This window comes from Acanthisitta chloris, unplaced genomic scaffold, assembly GCF_000695815.1.
Source record: "Acanthisitta chloris isolate BGI_N310 unplaced genomic scaffold, ASM69581v1 scaffold9714, whole genome shotgun sequence".
Lineage (NCBI taxonomy): Eukaryota > Metazoa > Chordata > Aves > Passeriformes > Acanthisittidae > Acanthisitta > Acanthisitta chloris.
In genome coordinates, this window is record NW_008670985.1 from 126106 (window position 1) to 144869 (window position 18764).

At 44.9% G+C, this 18764-nt stretch overlaps 1 protein-coding gene across 1 annotated transcript; it reads right to left on the reverse strand.

Annotated features, from left to right (window-relative positions):
* Positions 1 to 1651: 1651 nt before the first annotated feature.
* On the reverse strand, positions 1652 to 14836 carry HSD3B7 (hydroxy-delta-5-steroid dehydrogenase, 3 beta- and steroid delta-isomerase 7). The gene is made up of 6 exons (XM_009073911.1): positions 14611 to 14836; positions 10560 to 10715; positions 7911 to 8019; positions 4086 to 4185; positions 3089 to 3251; positions 1652 to 2091 (listed from the first exon to the last, which is right to left on the reverse strand). The coding sequence occupies exons 1-6, from the start codon at positions 14756 to 14758 to the stop codon at positions 1652 to 1654; spliced, it is 1116 nt and encodes a 371-aa protein (XP_009072159.1). The 5' UTR covers positions 14759 to 14836.
* Between the last annotated feature and the right edge of the window lie 3928 nt (positions 14837 to 18764).

Consider the following 18764-nt stretch of genomic DNA (forward strand, 5'->3'; position numbering starts at 1 on the left):
ATCTTATCACTCCCCTTTTTAAAGCCTTCCCAGCACAGATGGTAGGGGAAAGAAAAGTAGGGGACTGATAACTTACATAATTCACCTTCCCAAATTCTATGAGCACATTGCAACACTTTCCCCCAATTTATCTGTTATATGAAGTTATTAATGTATTACCAGAGCAGCAGATTTCTGATTTGTAAGCTCATTTTGAAAAAGGATTCTCTCATGAGTGTGAATTTCAGCAAAGTTAACTTGGCAACTCACACTGTATTGCTTCACTTTCCTTCCCAGGTAATTACCAGGACTAACAAGAAGCAAATTTTGATCATTTCTATCAAGTATGCCATGCTGAAACTTGTTTCTTTCAGGAGCATTAGGGCACTCATTATTAAAATAAGCTTTTAGTTGTGCATGTGCACACTTTTACTGTAGGAGCACTCGAGAGATGAGTATGTACTCACAGAACACAAGGGCAATACCAATAGGGTTAATTTTAGAGTTGAACCAGTATTGTAAAAATATCCCATTCCTCCAAGCTGAAGTGAAAACTGAAACCTCAATTGTACTTTATGTAGATTTCAACAGCCTCTCTGTATGTCTTAAAAATAGAGAAGCTGATAAACTGATAGCAACCACAGTTTGGTTGTGAATCTTCTGGAAGTGCTGCCCCATCTGTGTTAGGAAAATATCATCTGTGAAAAGCTGCTCCCAGATGGACTGTGCAGCTCCAGTGCCGTGGAATGAGTTGAAATGACCTCTTTCTCCTGAAGTTCAAACGTTGTTTAGCATAAATGCAGCCCCTAAGGCCCTCACTTGAAGTTGCTGTGTGCCAGTGCAGCAGCTCAACGTGGGCTTTAATCTGCTTTGCTTTGCTGCTGGAGTGCTGGGAGGTAAGAGATACTGAGTTACAGACTATATGAATCCCACTTTTAAGCTTCTAGACATCAGTTCTCCATCCACACAATTAGAAAGGCAGACAGCCTATACATTGTTAGCACAAGGGATGGGAGGTTTCTTTTGCTAGGGATAATATTTCATAATAGACATAATATTCCACATGTAACAGGAAGCAGCTTGAAAAAGGTAGTTCTGGAAAAGGGAATGATTTTTTTTTCTTTTTATTAAACCCTAAAACAGAGAAAGAACTTGCTTGGTTTTCCTTGTCTTCCCCAAAATTATCACTGAAGATCCTTTAGTCTGTGAGCCAGGGACCACCAGCTACCCAAGATCACAGCAAGGGAGAGGCCCATTTGCTGAGCATGGAAAGAGATGGAGGCTCCTTGGGTTGTGGGACAAAGCTAGTTAACTAATTTTGCCAAAAAAGTGTTTGCTGATCTCTCATCTGAACCTGTGTGTCTTGCTCCCAGGAGTGATCCCATGCAGTGGTGGCACCATGGGAACGAGTGGGGCCAGCAAGGCCCATGTCTGTGTGCACAGAGCTGCAAGAGGAACCTTTGTAGCACACCTGAGAGTTTTATAGGGCACAAACTAGCTGAGATTTTGGCATGAGAAGGGTATGCACTTGCAGCCTGAGAGTTTTGCTCCTTCTCTGCCTCTGTACCAGGATTTGTGTTTGCAAAATTCCTGCCAAAGATCTGTGCGTGTCGTGAAGCTCAGATGAAACTTGCTGGTGTGATAAGCAACCTCCTTACTCCAAATGTGTTGCTTAGTTGTTCTTTTCATGAGGCTTGGGAGGTTCCAAGCTCCCCACAGCTGCTTTCAACCACTGTGCAGTTCTGTGCTTGCTCTCTTGCCAGGTGAAGAGGGGTTTGTACCCAAAATGTCTGGAGGCTTTATCTGTCTCATAGGAGAAGGTGGTGACTATTGTGTTCAGTAAAGGCAGGTTTAGGAAAGGCTGTGGCTTCCAGAAAAGGAACAAGATGATCCTCATTATCCTGTGCAACTGTATCATGAACCACATCTTCCAGTATGGGATGTGTGAGCCCAGTGTCACTGAGGGGTCTGCAGTGGACAACAGCTGATGCCTGATCAGGAAACCTTTTCTGGTTGGAGTGTCATCATAGGAATAGTACACTTGTCCTGCGAGTAAGTCTGGTTTCAGCTGCAAGTTCCTTGCTGCAAGAACATGCATCCATGCGACATTCCCTGGAGAAACAAGAGGGGGAGGGAAACAGATATTCAGGAGGAGCTAAGTTTTCCTGTTTACTGTAGAAGGAGTTCACTGGATTGCTGGCTTCAGTGCTGGGGGTATTCAGGAGGAGCTAAATTTTCCTGTTTACTGTAGAAGGAGTCCACTGGATTGCTGGCTTCAGTGCTGGGGGAAGCACTCACTGTGTGCTCAACTGTACTGGAGAGAGACTGAGTAGTTAATCCAAGCCTCTAAGATCCTTTAAACCTTTGGTCTCCCCTTTGAGCTGGACAATTAATGTGCCTTGTGATCCTGGTTCATGTGAAGTGAAAGGGCAGTGTTTTGTAGTGAGAGCAGGATGAATGGGAGGCAGTGCTCGAGGGTTTTATTCCTGGCTCTGCTGTGAGCCTTTGAAGAAGTCACTTGATTTATCTAGGCCTGATTCTTCACCAGCAGCATTTTCAAAATACTGTTATCTGCACTTTTGGAAAAAGACATATAAGTGTTGCTGCATGGAAATAACTAAACCCTTGCATGATTTAATGGTGAGTTATATCCCCTGAAAGGCATCCAGCACCACAACAAACTCTTCCTATAGCTTTTGTGAGTAGTTTCTTGTGCTTGCTAAAATCAGTTACGTAGTACAGCCTTTTCTGAAATGAATTTTACAAGTAGTGGTAGTTTAATTTCCTCTAGTGAAGAAGAAATTACGTATCTTTTCAAAGAAAAAACATTTAAAAAATATTACCTGAATTTCTCTCTCTGCCCCCCCATATATGCCCTGAAACATCAAGGAGAAAAAAGAAAACCCTTCTCAGGAAAAACAGTGGAATGTAAGAAACTGTTTTAAAAATCCTTTAGCCAGTCTAAGGTTTGTGGTTATAAAACCATTTGTGCTCATTCACCATACTCATGTCTCTGTCTTGGAAGATTATGGCTAAGCTGACGTGTAAAATCCCCTGTGACTAAAGCAGCCTGGTAGCACCACATGCAAGAGATCAGTCATTCACTCACCCACGTAGGTGTGATTACGCTCCGTGTTTTCAGGCTCCAGGTAGTTCAGCACACCATTCCTGGCCTTGGCAAGCAAATAGAGCTCCTGGAGAAACGTTGCCTTCTCCCCATACACAGTGTTTGCACGGATGATGCAGGTTGTGAGTTTACTACCATTGCTCAGCTGTAAAATCAGGGAGGGATGGCAGTGAGTGATGGATTCAGAGATGAAATCTTCCACAGTGATACTAGGCCTGCCAGACAAAACCAAACCTGGGAATATTGGCCTAGAGGAGATGACATTTGCAGAGGTGGTCTGGACACTTGGGGCCTGGTTTGGGTCTCTGAAGACACAAAGAAGTGCCCAGTTGGATCTTACTTTATTTTCATAGTACACCCATATGGTTCTCGCTGAGAGGTGGAGGGTGTTGGTGGCATGAACTCTTCTGCAGTTGTGATGCATAAATGAGTATTTGCAACAATCCAAATCAGGTTGGAAGAGGAAGCCAACCAAGCTGGCTGGCTTCAAACTCTAACTGGGGACAGGTGCTCCAGGACATAAGTCTCATTTTTACATTCTGCTTCGTTCTCCAGAAGAACTCATCTGTTTGCCGACTGCACTGGCAGCCTAAAAGACTGGCCAGCTAGCTTAGGTAGGGGCTGACTCTGGGTACACTAATATTTTTTGTTCAGACATGTCTGAAAATTATACTTTAATGCAGCATGAACTAGGTGAACCTGGTTTCCTTGGCCCTAATTCAGCACAGCTCCTTCTGAAGTCACACTCCTGCTGGAGTTAAAGCACAGGCTCAAGGGGCAGCACCTTCTGATCTTGCAAGAGTTTGGCAGCTTCCTGCTAATGTGGGAATATTTGGCTTTGGAAAGCTTAGAACAATGTGGTTTATGCATCAAATCAAGGCAGCAGTTGGACACTCACTGAGATAGGAGCTGTGGAGTGCTAACCATCTCTCTCCTCTCTGCCATCCTGTGCTGTAATTCCAGGGATTGGATTTTGTACCTTTTTTCCATTGGCTTCAAATACAAGTTTTTCTGCCATGGCCTTTGTCTTCCCATAAGGCAACTCCACTTCCCCACTGTACTCAGTGTCCTCATTTCCTCTGAAACAGATTGTGAGAGATGGTGAGTGACCATGGAGTAGAGAGCAGAGCTCGGAGACATTTGTCACAGTGTGATATGCTCTGCAGTCTCTGCTCCCCAGGGACTTCACTGGCTGAGTTCTGTGAATCTGAGCTCCTTGCTGCAGTTTGGAAGGAATAAGACCTCAAGAAATACCAGGCAGTTCTGGGTGTTCACAGGCAGGTTTGCATGAGGGTAATGGTTTGATTTTTTTGAGGGCTGGATTTGGTTTATGTCTAATAGTGTGATTGAAGGAAATATTCTGGTAGGCAAATTAGAAAGCAATGGAGTTAGATTTTTAAGCGAACAAGGTGGAAAGAGCACAAGAAGATGGAGGGCAGGAAACTGAGAGCAATTCTACTTCATTTTTTCATTAGAGGCAGAGAAAAGCCTCTCATGAGCCATAAACTAAAAGGAGAAGCTGCTGCTTAATTTTCTCACAGAGTTGATTAAAGTTGGGAGGCATTTGCTGGGGGTGTGATAGAGCTGTTAGTGATCTCCTGGAAGATATGCAATCAGCAGGTTTGTGCTGGGATTGTTCCTTCACCTCCCCAAACTGTTTGAGGGGAAGGCAAAGAAGTGGACTCATGATTAAGGGCAAGCAGGGCTCACAGCCATGCTGGGGACACTGGGTTGTGAGGATGGAAGATAATCTGCTCCTCTGCCTTCTACCTTACAGCTGCAAAGGGGAAAGCCCATGGGATCTAACATGTAACTGTCCTCGTGGGGCCTGAAATAATTCTAAGGAGAAATGAGAAAGTAGCTCTATTCCCCGTAGGGTGTCAGTGTTTTGTCCCAGTGGTTCTACATCAGCATTAGGCCATCTGAGGATTTGGTTAAGCTGATACAGAGGGCTCTGAAGTGAAGAAACCTGGCTTGTAGCATTGGGAAGGAGCACCCATGAATACTGTGTGGGCATTTGCTGCCATGGTCCAGCATGGATTGTCTCTCTCTCTCCCTCTGTGTGCAGCAGGACACTTCCCATTTTTAAATTAATGTACTCTATATTTTGCTCTTCTAGGGAAATCCACCCCAGGCAAACCCTGGGCTCTGGCTGGCATGGGGTACCCCCAAAGGGCAATGAGGAATTACCATGCTCCTTTGGCAGATGGGGCTCAAATTCATCTCTTGGAAGGGTTAAGTGGCCAGGGCAATGAGGAATTACCATACTCCTTTGGCAGATGGGGCTCGAATTCATCTCTTGGAAGGGTTAAGTGGCTTGTGAGGAGTTCACACAGCAAATCTGTAGCAGAGGTGTTTTTGTCAAACACTGGGCCTCAGGAGAGCCAGCTCTGACTCAGGCTCCCTGTTTGACCTTGGGCAACTTGCTTACTCTTTTTTCTGCTCCCATCTCCATGTGTAAAACGTGGATAATGCTGTTGCCTTGCTCTTGCCTGTTCAGCACTCTAGAATGTTGTGTGCCAGATATCCCAGCTGAGATCAGGGTCTTCTGGTGCTACAGCAACAGAAATAAATTAGGAGCATCAGAAACACAGCCCTCCACACACACCTGGCCTTCTATCACAAACCCCTCCTTCCCTTCCCCGTGTTTACAGGTGACAAGCAAGAGACAAACCAAAAAACAAGCAAGACAAAAGATTGATTGTGCAAGGTTTGTTGCAAGCCTGGGAGAGGCCCAAGACAATTAGAGGGGGTTATTTAGAAGTTCTAGTTTTAATTGCTTGCTTTTTTTTTTTTTAATCCAAATTTATTTCTTGCCTTGCAAAGCGTTTAGAAAGCAGCAGCTTCACAAAGGGGCAAACCTGCCTGCTGTTCCTGGGCTGCAGCACTCAGCTCGTGTGTGCCTTCCCCCACCCCTCTGAAGCTTGGTAGTAACAAAGAGCTCAGCATAATGCTCTTGCTTTTCAAAACGATCACAGATAGCTGAACGCTAATCAGACTGGAGCAGCATTGTCAGAAGGTATCTCAGTGGTGGCTGTCTCAGAGGGATTGAGACTGACAGAGGCATTTTCTATTATTGTCGGATGCTGAGGTGTGAGCATTATCCCTGCACCCATCACCCTGTCCAGAGACTAATCATGCTTTGTCTGTGTCAATTCCCAAGCACGTAAAAGTGAGTTAAATGAATGATAGGAGGGGGACAGAGGAAAAGGAAAAGGCAGGCAGGATCATGGACTGTGAGGGAGAGGGCAGAACAGATTGGGTGGGGATGGAGGAGATGAGAAGAGGAAGGGGCAAGGTGCATCACCTGTGCTTTCAGTCTGGAAAACAGAGCCATGTTACGCTGCTTCCAGTCATCCCTGGGCTCCCTCTTGAAACAGGCTGTGTGAGTTTGGACTGGAGGGTTGACCCTTCTCTTGTGCTGTAATTCCCTTAGTTCAAAATCATTGGAGAATGAAGACTCCTCTCTTGGGTTTCCTCCCAGCACCATGGGAGAACCTGAGTGCGTTCTGCAAAATGACTGAAAGGCTCTAGGTGTGGCTTTAGTTGCATTTGTGTTGGGAAAATATTGGGAATTGGTGGGCAGAGGATGTTCATATGTAGCTCCATGAGCATCAGCCCAGATGGGTTTTGTTTGCCCCCATTGGCACCATCACTACAAGCCAAAGAACTGTGCTCTCGGGCAAGATGTGGGGTTGAGTTTTCAATATATCTATCCACATCTATCTTAAGGTGCAGTACTAAAATACTGACAAAGATATTTCTGTATCTACATTCATTTTTAGAAATGATTCAAATCTGCTGATGACCAAATTCCATAGCTTTGCAGTGACACAATCTCTAGCACTCATGGTCCCAAGTGGATTGAGGTTTGTTGCTCTTGTGAACTTTTTTTTCATAAGTCAGCCATTTATTCTACAGATTTAGGTGCTTAAACACTTTCCAGGACAACTGGGTTATGCCTTACCTTACTTGTGAGTATGAAATTTAGGCTTGTAGGTCATTTTAAGTTATGTCTTAAGCAGCCTTTTCTAGCTGAGTTCTGATTTCTAGAGCCAAGTGACTGAAGCCAGCTGTGCCTAGTCTGGCTGTCTGTAGAGACAAAACCTGACTTTGAGCCAGTTCCCCTTGCACACAAATTGCCACAGTTTGAGTATGTGTGACTAGAAACATGCTTGAAATCAGGAGGAGCTTTACAATATGGGACAGCAGCTATCTCTACTTGACCTCAAATTTAACCCCAAACTTCAGCTCCTGCTCTTCAGAAATGTCAGCGCTGTTTTCAAGGTGCAGGTACTGTTGACCCATGGATACAAAGATATCCTGATGCCAAATACTGAGTAGGAGTGACAGCTGATTGTGAAAGTCAGTTTTGGAGATCAGAGGTCTATAAGCAAAAAAACAAACCCTCAAAACCCTGCCCTTTGGGTTGACTCTTCGTCAAACTCTGACACAACAGCAGGATACAACTTGACTATATCACAAACCTTAAACATCTGAGACCAGCTCTGATTCCAGGGCTCAGAGGAGCAGGGCTGTGCATACAGGGACAGCCTGGAGGTGCAGCTGGGCCATACAGCTCTCACCCACCTCCTCCAGTCAGTGGTATCACTGCTGGTCAGGCTTAGGTTGGAAAGAGGGATGAGCAGCAAGGAAGGATTTTCAAGAAAGAGAAGAGGAATAGACAGGAAAGGGAACACATATCTTCTCTTTTGTAGCCACAGCTAAAATCTCCATCTGGTTGCAGTTTTATTGCTGTTTAACTGGAAATCCAGAGAGATGGAAGAGATGTGCTGAGCCTCACCTGAACATGGGCTCACATGAGGTGTTGGGTCCCACTGCAGCAATGGAGCTTGTGTAGACCACGTATGGGATGTTCAGGACACAGCAGGCCTTTAACACATTTTCAGTACCTGTGGGGCAGGTTGGGAAGGACAAACATTAACCACCTTGCCTTGATTCCTCTGGTGAAAATCAGAAGAGATTTCCAGGCTTGGGATTCTGACTTGGAACAGATTCATTTTTTTATGGCTGAAAAGATGTAAAGGCACAGGCCAGGGCTGTGATTCCTCACATGTGTTTGCACAGGAATGGATGGTTTATAACATGAGAGGAGCAGTTACACCTAGAGCTGTAACGTGGCATGGTTTGCTTTACAGAAAGTTGTTCTGACTGAACTTGTGGGACAGTGTGTGTGGCTTTAGTTTGGTTGGTTTGGGGCATTTTGGTGGGTTGAAATATTTATGGCTCTTCCAGGGGTGGTTTTTGCATTCATTGTGATTTTGATTCAAGTTGATTTGTGAGAACCTCAATGACAGCAGCATAACCATGGCTACATATTGAGGGCCTGCAGGTCTGATAAGGCAGATCTTAAAGGAAGCAGCTTGTAGGGTTGGTTTCCAGAAACCTCCATACTATTTTTATCTGAGCAATCAGGCTCTGCCCCTAAGCCTGGCTGCAGATCTTGTGTGGGAAGTCTTGTGATTTCTGTTCTCTTTGTTCTTAAGGGCATAATCTGAAATTACCAAGGAAATCCTGAGTTTAGGCTGATTTCAGAGGGCATGAATCAATATGAAGTCCTGGTGGAAAAGAATCAATGTACTTCTCCATGAGTTTTTCACAATATGTAAAGTTAACTGAGAACCCCTGTTGAGAAACATCACTGGAAACAGCTGAGTTAAAATCCATTCAGCTTAACAAAAAGCAGATTAAAAAGTCTTTAAGTGACTAGATGGAAAAAAGAATTCTTGTAGAAGAGAACTCTTCAAACTAGTCAACAAGACCATAACAGGATTCAGCAGCCAGTGGTTGAAACAGGAGAGAATCAAGGCAGATGTGAATTTTTGCCAGAAATGCTAATGACCCCTAGCCACACTACTGCTCCTCAGGATTGTTCTGGCTTGCTGAAACACATGATAGATAGGCCATTAACTTGCATCCTTAATTAGCGGCAACAAGTCTTTTGAAAAGGAATAGTCCAATTTAGCCACAAATTGTTGGGCTTAAGGCAATAATTGGATGAATTTCTGTGGCCTGAGTTACACAGAGGAGCCAAGCTAGAGGATTATGTCTTGACCTCTCCTGACCCTGTTTTTTTCTATGAACTCTACAGCAGGTATCAAATACCATTTTTATGCTTTTATCTGCTCTGATTTTAATAGATAACTTTAGACTAAACTCTCAATTCAGGATTTTGAGAAGTCCTAGTGGGGGCAGCAGCCTCATTTTAGGGAGATCTACATGGAGCCATCCAATGGGAGGCAGAAATGCAGGACAGGCTCTTGTTAAATTGTCCCAAACTGTGCTCCTCAAAGAGACACTCCCACTGGAAAATCCTTGCATGTGTGGTTTTCTGGGAATGTTGCAAACATCTGCAAGAGGTTCGGTTTGAAGAGAGGAGTCACCCAGTGTTCACTGCTCTCTGTAAAAACCTCCCTGCACTGAAGTACCTTGCTCAGAGCAAGCAGACAGTGAAGAGGAAGAGCTCACAAAGCCATTAAAAGGCAGTGGGAACCCTCAGGCTCTGAATATTCTCAGTACACACAGAGCACAATGCAGGCTCTTAAAAGCATCTGGTTTTGAAAACAACTACAGCAATGAAAAGAAGGGTGGAATTCAAATGTTACCCTTGAATGTATCAGCAAATAGCAGAAGCCTTAAGCAGTAATCGAGTTGGAGATATACATATAAAAAAAAAGTCTAAAATTTCTTCCTTTTGGTTAATGACTATTTTAGTAGCTAACAGCCTGAGGTACCTTTGGAATAGCTGCTGTAATAGGGATTTCATTATTTTTATAGCCTGTGCTTATTTCCTAGATTTATGAACAAATTTTCCTTAAGCAGATCTTGCACAGTACATGAAATGGGCTCTTGGTGGTAGGAAGAAAGAGTTGTGGAGCTCTCAGTTACACCAGGCTTGTAGGTACATGATAGCTGTGAACTCTGACTATAATTAACATAACATCACTCCCTTGGAGTGTGGATGTAGTTCAACTGGTATCATCTTGTGCTGTGCATTGTAGGGCTTTTGTTTTTCCCCTGGAAATCCCTGGGCTAGAACAGGGGTTAACTTTGAATTTGTTGCCCTTGTCACATGCTGAACAGTATCTTACCACTACAGGCATGTTCTGAATCACCTCAGGACTGTTAGGGACAGTTCTACCCTCGACCAGAACAGCTGTATAGTAACTGAGTCTGGATTTGACATCCTGAGTTGAAGCTTTAGCAGCATGGCCTGCCCTGAGCAAGGACAGAGGGGCAAAGGGAGAAACTTCCCCTCTGGAAAGGAAAAGTCCTGGGCACCTTTCCCATCTCATAGAGGAGCAGTGTGTGCAGAATTCAGGACAAGGGAGCTCTAAATCCGAGAGGATATGTTTGTCACAGCCCTTTGTATGACTGCACCAAGGTGTGTGGAGTTCAGGCTGTGTTCAGTTGCCTGTTTTGCAGAGCTTACCCCCCACGTTGACAGCTCTCATGTCCCAGAAGGACACAGTGTTTCTGTAGTCCACAACAGCAGCTGTGTGAATAACCACGTGAACTCCCTGCATGGCAGTGAGGAGCAGATTGTAGTCTCGAATGTCTCCTTTCATCACCATCACAGGAGTGGTAGCTGCAGAAAAATAATAGAACCAGAGATGGAGGGGAGGGGAGAAAGCACAAATCAGCAGCCTCACCTTCTTGCAGAGTGAGATCCTGCTTGGAAAGCCTTTCCTCTCCACAGGACAAGCCAAAGCACACTCTGATAGTCACTGTACTGTTTGAATACATCCCACCAGGGGAAAATTCATCCCTCTTTTTGAAGCCCAAGAAGCCAGACCTGCATCTGGTTTAATTCAACACAGCACCCTGCATCAACTGTAGATCAGAATAGCTGCTTCTGTCTCTGCAAATCCCTTGCTTGCATCCAAGGATAGCACTGAGCAAGAGCAGGAGACACTTGGCCCAGAGCTGCTCCAGTCCTTGAGTGAAGCTGTGCTGCTGCACAGTTTCCTTCAGACAGAAGGTTTTTAGGATGTGCTAGGAATAACATCAAGGGAGTTCAAGTGATGTTGTACAGAGCTTTGTTTACATTGCAAATGCTGTAGATGGGAAGGGAAAATAATGTAACAGGTTAAAAAATGTCATAGGAAATTCTCCCTTTGAGCCACTCAGATGGAATTTTTCCCTTATCCCCTTTCCCCCCTCCTTCTTCCCCCAAATAGTTGTTCTATACATGGCTACTCTTGGCATCTATGGGCAATTTTCTTGCTTTGAGACAGTGTTGTAACATTTAAGTGGGATTTTTCCCTTTTTCCTTTCCTGCAGTTGGGAATAGGCCAGCAAGAAACTGGGGTGAGGAGGCTGTACTCCTTGAGCAATAAGCCAGTCACAGGATTGCTTTGGGAAGGAGATGTCTCTGCTCTGGTCTGGCAGCTGTCTGGAGAGCCCTATGTATCCTAGAGATAGACATTTCTGAAGGATCATACACATGAGCAGCTCAGGGGAGGGTCTGTGACTCAGCTGTGCAAGTGTTGTGGCATGGAAACCCTCAGTGAAGAACTCCCAGGCCAAGGTGGGAAGAGGACAGGGTTATTCCTCATGAGCTAAAAGGAGGGATAGAATCCAAGACAGCAGGTCAGGCAGCTGAGCAGCATGGGATGGAGGAGGAGGCAGAAAAGTTACAAAAGGGGCAAGCTGCTTTCTTAATTAGCATAGCCAGGGTTTGGTGGACTCAATCTTAGGAGTTTTAATAGCAAATTAATATTAATAGTAAAATTAATTTAATACTAAAGCACAGATTTGATTGAGTGAGAACAGAGGGGGAAAAGAAAGGAGTTGTCCATGCAGCAGAGGTAAAACCCTTGCCTGGAGGACCAGAGAGCAGAGGAGGATGCTCCTCCTGGAAGGTGGAGCAGGGTGTCAGGAGCTGTTTGAGGGGGGATTTTTCTGCTGGTTTGTGGTTTGGGAAAGCCTGGAACCCATCAGATTGAAGTGTTAAATAGTCTTTTTCACATCAGCTGTCTTAAGGCAGCTGGTGTAAGGCAACCATGAGAAACTTTCAGATTGATAAGGCCTGATGAGCTCTATCCAGGGCTGCTAAAGAGCTGATGGATGTAACTGCAGCTTTATTGAGTTATCAGCTACTTTGGAGAACTTCTGAAGGCACTGGAATACTGCAGTAGAGCAAATGAAACACCTGTGCTTAGAAAGGAGGGAAAGAAGAAGCCAGGAAATTACAGACCATTTTGATTTCAACCCCAGGAAATTCAGGAGCACACACACTGAACCAACATGTGTGTGAGCACCTGTGGGATAACAAGGAGAATAGAAGCAGCTGACATGGATTTGTCAAGAACAAATCAAATCAGATAAATCTCCTTTGTTCTTCTGACAGGGTAACAGGCTGTACAGATATTGTGGAACAGGTTGATGTCATCCATCTTGATTTTAGAAGGGCTTTGGAAACTCCACGTCATTCCCATAAGTGAGTGGGTAAAACATGGGCTAAGTAAGCCCCATTAGGGAGAGCACAAATCTGGCAGAATTACAGTTCCCAGGGAATTGCCAGCTGTGGTAGGTGGCTGCCCTGGGGCTCTCCAGGGCTTAGTGCTGTATTTGAGTCTTTTTTTTATTGTTTTCATCAAGAATCTGGCAGATTTGTTCATTAAATCAGCAGATAACATCAGACTGGGAGGGACTCAAAGTACTCTGGAGGATTAGAGTACGAGCTGAACATAACTAATAGAGCCTGAAAAAAAAAAAAAAGAGGTGAAATTTGATAGGGACAAAGAGAAGTTTTGGGGCTTAGCAGGGAAGAGGCAGTAGGTCTTCATGAAAGGACTAAATTGGGCCAGGGCAGCTCAGGAGCTGTTGCCTGTCAGCAGGGTCTTGTGACTGTGAAAAAGAGATAATTGCACTGACAGGTAAAAGAGAAGGATGGAAGAGACAAATCCATCAGCTTTACTCAGTGGTGGGAAGGCCACAGCTGCCCAAACCTCAGTGCCCCTCTTCCAAAAGGGAGCAACACCAACACCCTGAGATACAGGATGCTGAGTGGAGGAGAAGGAAGAGCCTGAGAGTTGGTTTAGTCTAAAGAAGAAAACAGTATGGAGTGGAAGGAGTTGGTTTTCAGATAAAGATTGTTGTAAAGAAATTAGAGCGATACTGTAATAGCTATTCTTCCTGCAAGGTTAGAGGAGAACTACAGCGATACTGTAACATCTATTCTTCCTGCAAGGTTAGAGGAGAAGTCAAGGACTCAAACTGCATATTAGACTCTACCCACAGCCTGATGGTACACAAATGAGCTGCCCAAGGTGCCCTGGGGACAGGACAGACAAACATCTGTGGGGAAGGTTGTGGCCAAGCTGATTCTGCCTTGGGGCAGAGGGATGGGGTTGGGATGGTCCCTGAGGCTGCTTCTTCCTTATTGTCTGTGGTTTGCTGTCATGTCAGGCCACAGACCTCTCCTGGAGCATGGATTCTGGCACCTCCCTAAGGTTTAAAGAGTTTTTTCTTCAATTATAGGTGCTTTTAAGGCAATTGCTACCTGAAACCTGGGGAAACCAGTCTGCTGAGTTCATCTGCCAGGGAGGGTTTCTGGTAGTGGTATTTCCCTGGGAGTCTTGACTTGCTGTAAGTCTATCTCCTTTCTGTCGATATCTGCCAACAGATAGGATCTTCCTTATCATTTTTGCCTCTCCCAAAACAGGCTGAAGGTTTGGGCAGTCACTAATGGGGACCCAGCCCCACCATTACCTGTGCAGAACACCCTGAACTGCGTTGGCTTGTTTTGCATGGGTATTCCTGAATCCAGTAAAACAGGTTGTTTTTCCCCAACATATCTGGCTGTACTCAAGGCTGGATGAAGGCAGCTCTCAGAATATGATCAAATGGATTAATTTAGTATCTTTGAGAGTGTTTACTGAGACTCACCTCTTCCTTTTGTATGCACAGTAAAGCTGCTATAGGTTTCACTCAGTTATTTCCATAATTTATTTCACAATACCTGCAGCAGATGCTGAGTTTGATTCTGTTATTTTTAGTTATTTTTCTCAGAATTGGTAACTGGTTGGAGCAGTTCAGGAGGATGTTTTTTATTGTCCCTTTGCTGTTAGTCAGACTGGTTGAGCAGAAACAACTGGGCAGCCAAGTTCCCATGTCAAGTACTCAGTGTGAATGTTGCTCCTTACAACTGATCCCTGTATGGGGACTTAGATCCTCCCTGAGATATATCTCTTGAGGTTGCATGCTATGGATATTTTTTTCTTTGATTTAGTCCTGTGCTGGAAAACCTTTCTGAGCTGGAAGTTGTTCTTCATCCGGTCAGTTCAATCCAGGTTCCTACCCCATGCCTGTAACTGTTCCATCTCCAACCTAATTCCATCTGCCTTGAAACAGAGGGTTATGGCCACTAAATGAAAGGTGATGCCCTTTTCTTACCTGTGGTGAATTTTTCTACTTCTTCTCTTGCTACTGAAAGGAGGGTTGTGGCCACTAAATGAAAGCTGATGCCCTTTTCTTACCTGTGGTGAGTTTTTCTACTTCTTCTCTTGCTACTGAATCAAAAACTCTGACTTCTTTGATGTAGTCTTGTTGAGACAGGAGCTCTACAATCTTCTCCCCAATAAACCCACAGCCTCCTGTCACCAGGTAGACCCAGGCTCTATCCATTGCTGAAGATGTTTTTGTGGTTGAGGAGCAGGGAGAAGGTGGCTGTTAGGATCCTATAGTGCTGTCAAGTTCTCAGCCACGATGTTTTCTGAACCAAGTCTAAAGTTTAGTTCTCATAGAAGGTTATTGGCTGAACATTAACTCCATCCAGTTATACATAAATCAGGTTTTCACTGACGAAGTCCCACAGTGCTGCCACAGGACTCTTCTGGGCTCTCTGACTCAGCCTTTCCTTTCTCCCACAGTAGCCCATGATCAGCAGGGCACCTCTGGCTTGCCTTGGTGTGTCTCAGGCCAAAATCTGGATGCCAGAAGTTTTCCATCCTGAACAGCCCTTCCCCACAGGCCAGTTTGTCTGTTGTTGCAGCCTCTGGGAGCTGCACAAAGATAGTGTGTCTTTGAGACATGCTCAGCTGCTCCCATGAAGCTACAAAGACCTTGTTCCCATGCACAGGTGATCTGTGCAGAGGCTCTAGAGCAGCAGATCTACCCAGTGCTGAGCTGTGTTGTGCACAGCACAGGAAGGGGCAGGAATGGGGATCTGTGGCTTTATGGACACTGACTCTACCAGCCTGAGTATGTGGTATGTCTCTCCTGAATGGATGCTGCTTTGAGTTGGAATACACACACACCCCCATATGTATTTGGGAGGGCAAAGTCCTCTCTTCATTTGAAAAATGTCTAGGAGTACAAGCTCTACCACATCCTTTGGCAAAGTGTTACAACAGTTCATTCTCATCATGAGTAAGAGAGTGCACTGCTGTGTTTTATCTACTAGCCCATGGCTAACACACCTTTCCTTGCTAGGCCATAAAGAACAGATGCTGTCTAGTTTGCCATTGGATTAAAAAAATGGGATCAGCTTTGTCCAAGGGAGCTTGATCCTGCCCTAAAAGTGGGATGTGGGAGGGAAGACCTGTCCTGTTTCTCTCTGCCTCTCCCATAAGGAGGCTCAGAGATAACAAAGTCAGGCCTGATCAGCTACCAGGCTCTCTTTGATGCCAAGCAAACTATGTCCTTAAGACTGGAGTAGACAATTTTTTTCCCAATCCATCTTTGAACCAACTTGTCACAATTTTGGTGAACTGTTGTTAGAGAGAGACAGCAATGGTAAATAGGGTAATATAATCTCCCTGATAACTTTTCCTTTATACAGTGTAGTAGTTGCTTTTCTGTCCATAGTGTTGCTTGGGAAGTTCAGGGTAAGTTTGTTCCCATTTCAGGCTCTGCTTTCCCTATCCCCAGGCTGCAATGTGGAGAGCAATTCCAACTCCATGCATGACCTAAGCCATTCTTAGCACAGAGTTAATGCTTGTCTGTCTGTAAAAAGTAAGGTGTAGAGCAACTTGCTGCTGAGCATGTGGTTAAAGAAGAGTTAAGGCAGTGAACTCGCAGAGTAACTGTGTTTTGTTTGTGAATATATAGTTTTCTTTTAATCAGCTCCTTCTACAAGTTCAATCTGTTCCCCTCTGCCATTGATTTTCTTGTGCTGTGCTAAGCGTTAGGAGAAGTTGATTCCCCTTGCTGTGATTACAATCAGTGGCCATAATGGCCCAGAGACCAACATGGGCCTGATGCTAATTTGGTGCCTGGCAGACCAGCACAGCCACAAATGTCCCAAGAAATTAATTTAGCCTTTTATCCAGCAACTCCCAATCTGTACAGTAGTGATTAACAGAACTGCCTTCCCTCAGAGGACGTTTTGCAAGGATAAATATATTGGAGTTGGAGGTGTTAGGACACAAAAACCAAGATAAATACACCCTGAGAGACCCAGAGAAGTGCTGCATGGGAATGTTTGGCATCAAGTAACCTTGAGTATGTCCTCATCAGTGATGCAAAAAGCTGTGTGAAGCAGAGGCCTTGACTGTGGACATTCCTCAGTGTTTGCAAGGCTTAGCCTTTGCCATACTCTTGGTATCTGCATATCTGCAGTGTAATCTGATCAGTGGGGAAAAAAATACTGGCTGTGATTTATGCATCTCTTGTTTTTGTTGGGATATGAAAAACAAGTTCAGAAACCAGAACTGTGACATCTGTGACAGAAACAGCCCAGGTCCTGTCCTCCAGCCAGGGCTCAGGCAGAGCACAGCCTCCCTCCACAAACAGAGGTGTGTATGGAAATAAGTAGTTGTTCCCAGTGTAGGAAGGTTTGAAAACAGGTCCCTACCCACATCCTTTACTGACAGTTTGAATTGCCACAAGAGATGATCACTCTGGGGGGTCTCCATAAGCACAGAGATGTGCAAGCAGCAAACAGCACTGCTGGAGGAGGCAGACACCCAGGAGGCACAAGGGAATTTTGGGGAGAGAGCCTGGGCAGCCCTTGCTGTCTTAGGTAAGCCAACTTGACTTCCTTGAACTGTGAGGAAACTTAGGAGCAACTGAGGCATGTTGCAAATAACAAGAGATTTTAATTTAAGCACTGCAGAACTCTCTCTCTGACTTGTTCCCCTCAGCCTGCTGCAGCCACCTGTCCTCTGAGTGCCCTCGCTCAGCCAAGGCAGAGCTGTGAGCCCTGGATCTGTACTGACAGAAAACTCCTGCAGGAATAGGAGGGCTGTTCCTGCAGGAACAGTCTGCCAGGTCCAGGTTGTGCCTTGCTCTGCAATGCAAAGCAAGATGCTCAAAGGTGACATTACCTGAAGGCTCACCTAGGATGCTTTAAGAACTAAATGCTGCACCACGAGGGCAGGACGTGCCCCTGTGTTTGGTTTGTGTGGATGGGAATGCAGAGAGGTGACTGTGTCCCAGAGACAGATCTCAAACCTGGGCAATGACTGTGGTGCTTGCTGGAGCAGCATAGCCAACATCTGCAGCAGAGCCAGTCCTGTTGAGGGCCAGGAATCTGTGAAGTTTGGCTTTAGGCAATGAAGGCCCCTCCAGCCCATGGAAGGTGCCCAGAAGCAGAGCCTTCATGTTCATCTTGTTTTTTTGAGAGACCTGCAAGCATACAACCAGCTAAAACACATAGCAGGAAGGAAAATCAGCTGTCCTGATTTCAGGTTGCAGTTTGCTTGAACTTGCTCTGAACTTTGTAAATAGAGAACACCTGACATGATATTCATTTACAGTAAGTTTATTTCTCAGTGCATTACATGAAAGGTCTTTGGTATTTGTGGGTCCTTGAATACTGTTCCCACTCTGCTCCGTAAGAAAATGCTGAATACAAAACATTCCATATACAGTAACAAACCCCATAGCAAATAAAGAGAAATAGATACTTTGAACAATAACATAGCAATATGAAAACAGATAAGTAACCATGCAAGAGGTGGAACAAACAGGTTGTGTTTACAACAAACATTAGAGCCTGCCATAAATGAGTTCATCCTGTCAGACGAGATTTATTCTCGCTCTAAGTTAAGAAATTACACATGATTGCAAGATACTGTGTATGGCTGCCCTACAAAGGACCAAATGGCTGTAAAGCTGATTCCCATGAGAGAAGCTGAGACCATTTGCACACATACGAAACACACCGATATAAATAAAAAAGATACTGTGTAAAATAACTAGTGGAAAAGTTACCATTTCCTTCTGTGGATGGGAATGTACATTGTGAACAATTATAGCACCTTTGAATCACTTGGTTTCACAGGAAACCCAGAAATCACAGAGACTCTGTGAGTAGTTTAACCTCTACACCCCCAAACCCCCCATGGAATGTCATCTGGAGTAAGACAGGAGCTGTAAACGGGGAGGAGGATGGATTCCCAATAATTGTATTGAGAAGTCATTCCAGAAGCTGATTGTCTTTTAGAAGCCTTTGTCACAGTGCTCAGGGTCCTATGTTACAACAGTTCATTGCAGAGTCTGGGAGTGAGCCCAAGCCCAGAGCCCAATGCTCAGAGAGCCTCTGGGGAGCCACACGCTCTGCCCCACCACACACAGCACCAGCCTGTGCTGCTCAAGGGCTGTAGCTGAATTTTTAGGCCTGTTCTTTTGAAAGCTGATGGCAAAATGACTGTGGAGTTTCGTGGGAGCAGTGAGGGCTCTTCTCTCT

Excerpts from the sequence above, each read along its gene's own strand:
- HSD3B7 (XM_009073911.1), bottom strand. The coding sequence starts at position 14,758 with ATGGATAGAGCCTGGGTCTACCTGGTGACAGGAGGCTGTGGGTTTATT. Across the intron at positions 4,186-7,910 it reads TCATGTGAGCCCATGTTCAG|AGGAAATGAGGACACTGAGT; the intron begins GTGAGGCTCAGC and ends AATCTGTTTCAG. Across the intron at positions 2,092-3,088 it reads GCGTAATCACACCTACGTGG|GGAATGTCGCATGGATGCAT; the intron begins GTGAGTGAATGA and ends TTGTTTCTCCAG.